Source organism: Podarcis tiliguerta, assembly GCF_965153285.1.
Source record: "Podarcis tiliguerta genome assembly, chromosome: 2".
In the NCBI taxonomy this organism is placed as follows: domain Eukaryota; kingdom Metazoa; phylum Chordata; class Lepidosauria; order Squamata; family Lacertidae; genus Podarcis; species Podarcis tiliguerta.
Window position 1 is genome coordinate 62,229,779 of NC_139535.1, and position 11,808 is coordinate 62,241,586.

Sequence of the window (11,808 nt, forward strand, 5' to 3'; positions counted from 1 at the left end):
GTTCCCTCCCACCTCCTCGTGGCGGTGCGTGGGGGGAGGAGGGAGAGAGGACGAGGGCGAGCAACGGGTTGGCGCAGTGCGCCTGCGCACGCGGCGCGAGAAACTACCCGGCAGGTTGCAGTTGGTGGTTCCGCCGTAAGAACCCGCCCGGGCGCTGCCGGCTGCCGTTGTTTCCAAGCTGAGGGGGGAAAAGGAAAGGCTTGACGGTTGCTCGGTGGGTGGGGCTGCTGGCGCCGCGAGCTCCCTTTCGGCTGTTGGTCTCGCGTCTGGACTGAGCGAGGGGGTGGGGGTGGGAAGAGGAAGAGGAGGGACCCACGAAGCGGCCGGAGCCGAAGCGGCCTCCATGGAGCTTCAGCGGCTCCTGACTCCGCCGCAGTCGAGCGCCTGGGGCTGGGGAGGGTCTGTGGAGGCTGCGCGCGAAACTGGGCTCCGCCTCGGGACCCGACAGCAAGCCTGAGGAGGGCCGAAGGCTCCGGGGCGGCCGAAGCAGCGGCGCCGAAGCGATCTCCTTGCCGAGCCGCAGGCTGTCCTGGAAGCGGCGGCGGCGGCACCGTTCGCCTTCTGTCTCTCTGTGGCCCTCGGGCGGAGCGGCGACGCTGAGTGACTGCTTCCCCCCCTCGGACGAGACTGTCGGCCGCTCCTTCCCCGCGGCCGCCCCCGGAGATACGAAGCCCCGCCGGAGCGACCGCCGCCACCTGCGCTTGTCTGCCTACCTTCATCCATCTCCTTGGCAGAAAGCGAAGCCCCAGGAGGCGAGCGGGCAGGCCCAGAGCTGCCCCTCTCTTCGGGAATCGAGTGACGGACTGCTCGGCCTCTGGAGCCCCATCCTCTGCTTTTAAAGCATTTGGATCCCACTGCCCCCCCTTCCTCGTCTCCTTCGAATAAGCTGTTGTGTGTCGTCTTCCTTGCAGCTGCTGTAGAGCTTAGGTTATTATCCCGGCTTCTTCGTTCTGATTCGTTTCCACCTTTTAAAACCCGATATATTTTTTTAAAAAATCTCCTTTCCCCCACCGTCCATATCATTTTAAGCTTCCTCCGGTGGCTGAATGTATGGAAAGGACTAGGCACCCAGGGTGGCTGTCTTGCTTCTTGTAGCGATTCTAATTCCTTTTTATTGTGATATGGAATAACATGAATTTATGCACACAATAATCTTTTGTTCAAGAGACGTTTTGAAGATAAAATTTACATTTTTTTAGGGCTGAAAATGTTCCTAAAGTGGGTTTTGCCTTATTGGAGCTATTTATCCTCTGTGCCCATTTTGGTCCTGTTTAATTGTTACACTCTTCCAGCTAGTGCAGATAATACTAGTCAAGCATATTATACAGCCCTCATAAATGTGACTGTACTGAGTCCTGATCGTTCAACACCTACTTTGCTGATACTTGAGCGTGGGCGCTATGGACAAGATTCTCCCAAAGTAGCTGTCAGAGGCCAACTTTTGGCACCTCTGCCAATCAATGGAGGTAAGGATTTCCTTTGGTTCTTTCTCTTTAGTTTAACTGAGTCTTTGGTTTGTTAAGCTTTCCTTACAGTGCACATTAAAATTTTCACAAAAACTATCAAACCCTCTGCCTTCTCCCTTGCCCATTAGTTCTGGTTGGGTTTCAGTAATTCCTTATTGAAGCAATCTGTAACTATGAAAGTCAGTTCGTGGACTGACCTGTGAAGTACATTTGGGTGAATGTAGTACAATTTTACACATTTTTTTTAGGTGTACACCTAAAATACATACACACATGTTGAAAACACATGTATCATAGGCACTCCTTTTCAGCCTACTGGGAGCTGTCTGTCAAGTTGCCCTTCAGAATTGAATTTGAGTTTGCTGCCATGTAATGTGTGAAATGGCTCTTTGTGAGTATTCAAGGGCATTGAACACAAGATTGATTCGAAGCCTCCCACAGTCTAGTATGGTATCACACTTGGTTCAGCCAACAGGCAAGAAGTGGTGGTTTCTGCATCTGCTGCAAATTTCTACAGCCTTCCAGGTCTGAATGATAATAGTGGCAAGGTTCTTCCCTCTAAGGAGGTAAGCAACATATCAGGGAACTAATTGCAAGCAATCTGACTGTGGATGCCATCTGGCCCTCGAAAACAAAGCTGAGACTAAGGCCAGTCAGTCTTAGCTTTAGTGTTTAACTTGCTTTAAAGTGAAGTTCCATCTAGAACAGGCAGTCCCTCCAATAGCAGCTCTCTATAAAAATAATATTTTTCCTAGTCCTTTGAAAGTTAATCCATTAATTACTGTTACATTAATTTAGACACATGGGTAAGTCTTTTTTAAAAAATCTCAACCTGACAGTCTCTTGAGTACCTTTTTAGTTCTGAAAGACCTTGGAGCAATAAAGTTCTCTTCTACCTGATATCATAACTTGATGCTTAAGATTTGTTTTAAGTTGTGTAAGAGTGTTTTGTATATATTTAGCAGATTCTTATACACAGTAGCTTGATTTTTTGTCACAGTTGAAAACTTGCTTAGAAAAAATGGTTGCTCTGGAATGTAAGCATAAGACATACGTTAAGTATGCAGTGTTATAGCTATTGTAAAGTGGAAAGTGCTATAGAACTAATTTTTAAAATTGCAATTAGGACATACATGTAAGCGTTAAGTGGTGAATAGGTTCTAATTTAGTACTTCTGTGCAGTTAATTGTCAGCACTCTGAGTTATGTGATCTTATGCGTGTTTGCTCATAAGCAAGTCTCATTGTAGGACTTACTTCTAGGTATATATGTATAGTATTGCAGCCTTAGGCCTGTATCATTTTCTACTTCCTATTTTTTCTTCATACCTCACCTTCTGTTTAATTTTCTTCTTCTTTTGTGCTCTCTGCATGTTAACAGTTTGCTTAAAACCTTGTGTAATTCATCTCAATACTGTAGGTTTTCCTTTTTCGTCTCATGAAACTAACATTACGTGCATGTTGAGAATGACATGCCCTAAACATTTAAAAAGATTATTTGGAACAAATTGAATAGAAAACAATACGTAGTTGTTTGAGGTTATAGATGTTCTTCATTTTATGTTCTCTTGACTATTAAGGACCTATTGATAGTACAATTTAGGTTCAGGTATATCTGAATGTCCAAGGAATAGACATGGGCACAAAGCATTTTCAGCCATAATTATTTTTCTGGATTCCGCTTTAGTTAGCTTGTCTGCATCCAGTCTCCAACTCTAGCCAGACAGAGTGAACATTTGCAGGACAAGAACTGAGTGACATAAACGTATTGATAACTCTAAAGTCTGTATAAATATACAGTAGTTCTCCAAACTGAAAGGTGGGGGACCATGGTGAATAGCATCTTGTACATGGACAGCCATTCAGAAGTAATAAGAAGTAGGACACAGAATGCTCCTGCATTGTACGATTTGGGAAGAGTGGGGTGTGAGTATGAGGTCCACAAATTAGTGACATTTATACCTCTCATATGGACAGTTTGTGCCTCTGAAGGACAGTTTACGTCTCTGAAATTATCTATTTTGACTCTTCTTCTTTCCATCACTCTTTCCATCACAGGAATAGGTTTCTCCTTATTTGGAGGAGGGGTGGAATAAAAAAGGCAGAACTTGAATAATTTTTAGGGGCACTTTTTTTACTGAACCCCTATTCCAGTTGACTTTATTTTATTTAAAGAATTTTAAAACTGTTTTAAAACAGTTCTTTCATCTGTTGTTTGTATGCTACTTTTCTGATACTGAATGGAAAATAGTGTGGCTAAACAGCTTATAGATTGCTAGAAAAGTTGTTTTATTTTAAAATAGAAAACGACTACCTTCAGTTAGTCAGCATTCATCCCTCCAAATTACTGCAGTTTAAAAATGGTATAATCATTAAAATTTGGTGTCATGATCATTTACCAACCTAGTCCAATATTACTAGGAAAGCTAAATACACAGCAGCCATTAACTATTTACCACTTATTTTTTTTCTTGTGTGTTGCTCTATTTAGGCTGTTCTATATTAGATGCATTGTCTTTAAGCTGTTAATATGAGAATGAAATTGAAGTCACACATTTCAGAATAGGCATGTAAGCTGCTGTATGTAGCTTATTTTTAGTATTTTGAGTGTCAGTTAACCTGAATATGTCTGATCTCAATAGTTGTACCAGGTGACCCTTTTATATCATGCATTCACTGTTGTGAGTCAACTGTGAAAATGAATACACTCTTAACACACTGATTGGGTGCTTCATAGCAAGATACATAGTAAGAGTAGGAAAGGCACTTGAAATTGTTTGCCAGTGTGTTGTGTACATCTGCTAAATGCAAAGTTCAACCTTCTACATCCACAGTAAATGTTCAAGTGACATTTTGTGGTGGTAAAGCAAAAGTTGGGCCCTGTGCATAGGAGCAGATGCATACCGCCAGGTGGAGATGGGGTGGCACTTGCACGTTTCTTGTTCTGTTACTATGCCTGTGTGAATAATCTCTGAGAAGAATGGATCTTTAGTATTTATTTATAGCATTTATATACCTTGTTCTCCAAGTAGCTGAAGATGGTGTACATGCTTCTCTCCCTCCTTATTTAATTCACACAACAACCATGTGAAGTTAGGTTGAGAGGTTGAGACTGGGCCACTTTGTTTAATGGTTTTGAACACTGGTCTCAGAGGTCCTAGTCTAACCATGATACCACATTCATTGTGATTAAGGATCATTTTTATTTCCATAGGAAGTCCAAATTCTTGAGGTAAATGACATTGGCATCAAATTTACCGTCCCTGAACTTTGGTATAGGTAGTAAAGATTATGGATATGTGTTGTAGTGCACTGAAATTATTGCACTTGTTAAGTAAAGTGACTGAATTGGATTTCATGAATAAACACTAGTTGTGATGGCATTTGCAATTTGTAAGAGTATTAAGATTACGGTATTTGCATGTTTCCATTTCCAGGTAAACTCCTAAATCTTTTTACTGCTGTTTTATTATAATAATTTTATATAGTGTTCTTGTATGTATTTCTCATTCTACCTGAAGGGTACCAAGTTGGGGAAGCCTGTTAAGTGTGATGCAGATCTCTACTTCTTGTTCTTTGAAATACTGTAGAGGGTTTTTTGTGTTTTGTAAAAACATTAGATATTCCCTGACATAGTTTTCCTTTGGAAAAGTATTTCAGACAATATCTAATGTTTGCGCTGGATAAAATAATTTGAATAATATGTGATGTGATGAATCCTAATCCACAAATTGTTATGTATCAGGAAAATCTTTAAAATGTTGTCAGATAGTTTTTGTTTAATAAATCAAATTTAAGGAAAACTTCATTCAAATTGAAGGAAACCATTATTTTCAAGATTAGATAACAGAGATACTCTAATTTTAAGCAAAAGAAAATTATAAAGGCCCCAAACGTATTGATATTTGTGAAGATTTTTTACTGGTATAGAGCTGGAGTGGGTTATCTGGCAAAAATTACAGCTGGAGCTAGTGCTGGGTTGGCCTAGGTGTAACTGGTGTTTTTGTCAGAAGTAAGTAGTATTGTAGCAGAACCATCACAGTGAAGCTTTAGTTGTTTTTCGTGGATGTGTGGATTTTTAGAGAGCAGCTATTTGTGTAAACCAGTGTTTCCTATCTGGGGGCCATATGGCCCTTGGGAGGCCCCAAGATATTCCAAGGGGGCTACAGGTGAAAATCACACAAATGGGGGGCCACAGCATGAGGCTAGGGGGCTACAGAGGGAAGTGAGAAGTGAAGATAAAAGGAACATAAGAGATGACAGAACGCAGCTGGTGAATATGTTATACTTCTTATGTGATGTCATGAATGGAGTAACTGGTTTGAGGGTGATATGAAGGTTGTTAAAATGTTGGTCACATTGATCTGATCCCATATTTACATATAATATAGTTCAGAAGCAGAAATATTTGCACTCGCATGCACATGCTGGCAACAAAAAGCTATGCTAAAAGTATTTATGTATCATAGATTTTAACAATGTTAAGTAAATTCTATTATTTTTTCTTGTTCCTCTTCTTCCTCTTATTATTTTTGAATTTGTTAGTCACTTTATCTTGCCTAGGGCAACCCAGAGCAACTTAAAACCAGATAGACAAAAAAACCCCACATAAGATACTTTAAAACTTAGAGGAAAAATGAAATACATTAAAAATGTCATTTCTACTTTTGTTTTATTCCCAAAGTAGCCTGGGGCAAACTTGTGTCTGTGGGAAAACGTGCCTGGGGAGACGTGCTTAACTGCTTCCCCTTCCCCTCTGGTCATTTTGCTCACAACTGCCTTCCCCAAGCTACTTTCCTTCCATAGGGGGAAAACATATGGGAACCCTACATCTTTTCTCTCACAACTTAAAAAAGGAGCTGAGCATGTATTATATTGAGCTAAAACAACTACTGAATGAGAAAGAATTAAGTAGCTCCCCACCCCTGCCGCCTTGTCCCAGACTACTTTGTGTTTAACCAGCACAAGGATGAAAGAATTGTAGATCTCCTCATAACAAGTTCTTTGAGCCTCAGGTGACTAAATGTTCTGATACTGCCAATCCAAAATAGCCTAATTTTAAACTGTTTCAATTTATAAATGTGTGTTCTAGTTCTAAGCTTTTTAGGACAGATTTTCTCCATAATGCTGTGAAAACTACCACATATACTATAGTCATATTGCTTGATACTTTGGGCAAGGTTTTTGATATTAGCAGGTGGATGTTATAAGCATTTATTTCAGTTCAAGCACTTTGGAGAGGAAAAGAGTAAGTTGTTGCACAATGCTAATTTCTTAACTATAAGCAAATAACTGCTGAGCAGTCACTGCTGCTTCCTCTTTGAATTAAGCAAATTGTACTTCCGTATTCTTCAGTAAATTTCAGTTGTAGGCAGAACTTGGGTGACTGCTGAAACTGATAACTGAGGTGAAAGGCCATAATCTGTGTTGCATCTGTCGGAAGAATTTCAGTCAAGATGGGGAGCCTATTGGACTCCCAGCTCTTATTTCCTTTATTACCTGATGATTGGTCATACTGGCTAGTGCTGATGGGAGTCCAAGAACATCAGTAGAGGCACAGGTTCCCTATCATTGGCTTAGAATCACAACAATCAACATTTTTGAGACATTCCTGTAAAATAGGAATGAGTTCTCAAAAACATTTTTTTTCCAGAGAACACACATTCCGTTAAATCTAATACAAGTCCCCAGTTTTGTGGTAAAACTGAGAATGAGAGGAAACAAAATAGGTTCATCAGGGAATTAACCTGAATGTTTAGGTACATGAAATTGTTAATTTGATATTGTAACCATGAGAGGAAGGCAATGTATGCTGCTAGGTGTTAGTGCTGTTTCTGTCTTTTCTCTTTATACTGATACAGCATTTTTGTAACATAAGTGGACCTGCAACAAAATATTACCTTTTAAATCCACTGTGATAGTGGGATGTTTGCACATTTATAGTCCGCCTGGTTTCTCTTTTTTGAAAGTTAGTGAGTAAACTAATACAACCAACTCTGAAATAAGCTCCATTGCAACAGTTTTACAGAACTGTACTTCCAAATAAGCTTAAAATTGAACAACATTGCTGTGTTAAGGAAATGCCTACATTGAATCCATTATATCAGGAGTTTACTTCTTTTGGTGTACAGCATCTGTCCGTCGGAGGGGACAGTGGAGGAGTGTACTTTTGGGGGTGAAGTCAAATTGTTGAAGAGTTACAGCACCTGCTGTGGCTGTAGAGACACTGGTATGGATGAGATGTGTTTTGTTGCAGCTGAGGCAGATGAAGGCACCCAGTTGTGCTGAGACTGATGCCCCATGGCGTTTCTTCTCTCTGTGCTCCTCTCAGCGGTCCAATTCCTCCTCTGGTCACTGCTGTGGATACACAACCTAACTGTCTGTCTCCTGGCACTGCTGTCATATACAAGGGATTCCCACACAGCAGGGTTGATGTTGCCAGCCTTTATGTCACATTTGCAGTCATCTTTGTAATGCAGAGTTGGTTCTGTCAAGAGGCCTGGTGCTTGAAGCCAGCTCCCCGTAGAGCACGTCCTTGGGATCCTGCCATCTTCCATTGTGTGGACATGACCAAACCACTGTTTACTAGCTTGTTTATTTTTAAAAAATATCTGTACCAAACTTCAGTTATATCAACTCAGATTAGATGTTTATTTTATTTGTTTATTGCATTTATATCCCACTTTTCCTCCAAGAAGCTCGTAGTGATGTATATGGTTCTTCCTCTCCCCTTTTTATCCTCACAACCCTGTGAGATAGGGTTGAGAAACAGTGACTGGTGCAAGGTCACCCAGTGAGCTCCATGGATGATTAGAACTCCAGAAGGAATCTGATAGCAGAATGAGAAAGGGAGGCAATGTAGGGGGGCAATTCCCCTCCCTCTCATAGCTCTCTGCCCCCCCCCATCTGCTTCAGGCGATTAGGGATCCTCAAACAGATGATGGCATGGGACCTGTAGTGGGGAAGGGAATTGTCATCTTCCTTCATTTCACTGACAGATTCCTCTCATTGGTGACCAACATTCTTTACCAACCCATTTGTGCAGTTTTGTAATATGTGAGCATTCACCATTTCATCCATCCATTTGTAATCTGAAGTGATACAGGCTGGATGATTCTGTATTTAAGTAGTCAAGAAAAGGTGTTTCAGGGAAAGTTGTTTACAGAAAAGTGCACCTGCAATTAAGTTAGAGGCATGTTTGATTCCCTCCACCCCTGAAATTTATATAATGTGTACATCTCAGGTGTGGATATTTCCAGAGTGGTAAAGGTCAAGAGAGCCATCTGTAACAAGAAGCATCTGATCAGCACTGTCTGCTAGCTGGTAACCAAGATGTTGCAGTGTTATACAGAGTACTGTACTACTTTGAGATTTAGATTCTCCTTTGGAGTGGATTATGCTCCAAAATTCTGTGGACTGAAATTACTCCCCCCCCAAAAAATAAATTGCAACTGTCTGAACACAGTTTTGCTTCAGCTTACATGCTTTTCTGTCAAGTCTCTATTTCCTGTAGCTCAAAAGATGACACCTGGGGATTTCTATTTTTCTCTAATTAGCACAACTATGCAAGTTTGTCAGGTGTAACCTCAAAAGTTTCTCACACATAACACATAGAAAATGCAGAAGATTTTGCTTTAGCAGGTACAATAGCTACCAGAAAATAAGCAGTTGCATACTTCATTGCAAGCTCTTGGAAGGACTAGGAAGGATACTTAATAGGATGGTGAAATCCCATTTTCTGCATGTTTTGTGGGACAGACCAGTTTCTCCAAATAATCCACTACTTGTTGAGTATTAGAACATTACAGCAACTTGTTGAGTACTTGAGTATTACAGCATCACCTGTGCTGTAGGCATTGAACACCACCACTGAATAATAAAAGAATTAACCAACTTGAAAGACAAGACCTTAGATAGCAGTTTTGCATGCAATGTTAGATCAGATTCTAAATAATATTAAGTTTAAGTGGCTTAGCTCTAAATGTTTTGAGCCAGATGATCTTTGAATGTGGCATCTTGAAAAACTGGAAAGCATAGCAAATTCACTGCACCCAAGAAGTTCAGAATTCATTGTGAGTGAGCTAAGGTAGAGGATGGTTGTCAGTACAGAGAAGGTACTTGAATTTGAAATAGACTAGGTTGGTGGAATTTGGCACTTTATTGAAAAGAGAAAACATTTTATATAGTAACCTTTTGTACGATTGTGAAATGACATAAATGACTTCAGATCACATATTTTTAAATAAGTGATTTGTATAAGCTTGAATTACTCTTAAATTGCTTTTCATTATGCCATGGAGACTTTCCAGCATATATATTCAGAGTCCTCAGCTTGAGAAAAATATACATTAGAAATGGATTCTAAATAACTGATCATAGATGACAGATGATAATGGACAACTATTGACAATTAAACTTGCTGACATAGTTGTCTGTGTCCTTTACAATGCTGATTGATGTGTCTGGCACTCAAGGTGTATGGTAGTATCCCTTAGTTCCAGTAAATATTGGAAGATTCTATGAGAAGCTATGAAGAGGACAGAGATTGCCAGCCTGTTTGCCTTTCTGATACATGTAGAGGCACAATTAGACATTGTACTGATTCAAAGCTACCATAAAGATTGACCATTACATCTTACTGAATTTGCCATATCAAGTTGTATACATTTGGGGGGGGGGTCTTTCTCATTTTTTTAAATCATTGATATAGTTAATAAAATCATACCAAACTATAGCAAATAAATTTTTTTTGCTCTGTTCTCTATACTGCATATTCTTAGTTTATAAGCTAGCTTTTACAATAGGACTGTCTCCCAAGTATCAAGCAATTGGTAAAAGGTAAAGGTAAAGGACCCCTGACAGTTAAATCCAGTCACAAACGACTCTGGGGTTGCAGCTCTCATCTCGCTTTACTGGCCGAGGGAGCTAACGTCTGTCCACAGACAGTTTTTCCAGGTCATGTGGCCAGCATGACTAAGCTGCTTCTGGCGAAACCAGAGCAGCACACGGAAACACCATTTACCTTCCCGCTGGAGCGGTACCTATTTATCTACTTGCACTTTGACGTGCTTTCGAACTGCTAGGTTGGCAGGAGCTGGGACCGAGCAACGGGCGCTCACCCTGTTGCAGGGATTTGAACTGCCGACCTGCCAATCGGCAAGCCCCAGGCTCAGTGGTTTAGTCCACAGCAGCACCCGTGTTCCTATACCAAGCAATTGGAGTACCAGGCAATTAGAGATTTTTAAATAGAGGTTGGATGGCCATCCGTGATTCCGATATTCCAGGTAGGGCTTGGACAAGATGGCCTTTTGAGTCGCTTCCAAATCTGCATTCTAATTTCTAAATATATACATAAATTTTGGGCAACTTAAGATGACAGCGGTACATGAACAAATTTATCCTAACGTTTTGCCATTCCTCTGACCAGGTATTGAAAATACTCACTAGTAAGTATTCTGGAACTGGAAAAAAATCCTTAAGTGTAATGATCATAATGATAAAATATGGTTAACACTTACAGATTATTATTTAGCTTAAAAATTGCTTTGGGTTGTGCATAATTGTTCTGGTCTCATAACTAGAGAATAATTTTAGCCAGTGATCTGCTTTTTAGATATTTTTATCAACAAACTTTAACTGACATCTCTATCCTTTTTTTAGTTTCAGATCGTTTAGGCTGTGATCCACGAACTCGGTTTCCAGTTCCTACAAACAAGCAGTGGGTTGCCCTACTGCAGCGAGGAAATTGCACCTTTAAACAAAAAATCCTGCGGGCAGCTTTACATAATGCTTCAGCTGTGGTAATTTACAATAATATGTCAAGTGAGGAGCCTGTCACCATGACTCATCCAGGTAAGAGCTAAGATACCAGATATTCCTTTCTCCTCATTTTTTTCTTATTTCCCTTATGTTGTAAGACTTTTTAAAGGTATTTGTGATTTGTTTTTAGACATGTTGAGATACATCATGGTGGATAGTTAACAGCATTTTGTCTTTTTTGTGATTATCAAGCGTGGAAGTTGGTCATTCATTCTTTGATTTATAAAAGTGCTGGATAAAGTGCTGAGACTGGCAGTCTCCACTAGCTGCATGACCATAGCATATTGCCATGTCTACTTTATTTGTGACAGAGAAGAAAATAATGTGCTTAGTTTAATGCCTGTAACAGAAACTAGATGGGAAGAAGGATAAGTATATGGAGTATGGTTTGTGCAACAATCCCTTCCAACGCATATTTGCATGATTGTATTAGCTGTGCTCAAACATTCTACAAAACATACATGATCTATAGAAACCCTTCATGACAGCTTTCCATTAGCATAGTATCTGAAAATACAAGACTTG

The 11,808-nt window shown here is 40.3% G+C and overlaps 1 protein-coding gene across 3 annotated transcripts in view; it reads left to right on the forward strand.

Annotated features, from left to right (window-relative positions):
* The first annotated feature begins 70 nt into the window (after positions 1-70).
* The window catches only part of RNF130 (ring finger protein 130), a 42,483-nt gene continuing 30,745 nt past the window's right edge, over positions 71-11,808 (forward strand). For all 3 annotated transcript variants that reach the window (XR_014506036.1, XM_083418227.1, XM_083418226.1), the window contains exons 1-2: positions 71-1,466; positions 11,125-11,316. Coding sequence is in view for 2 of the 3 variants with exons in the window: in XM_083418227.1 (XP_083274353.1) it covers positions 1,208-1,466; positions 11,125-11,316 (451 nt within the window). In the remaining variant the exon portion in view is untranslated. The remainder of the gene's footprint in view (positions 1,467-11,124; positions 11,317-11,808) is intronic.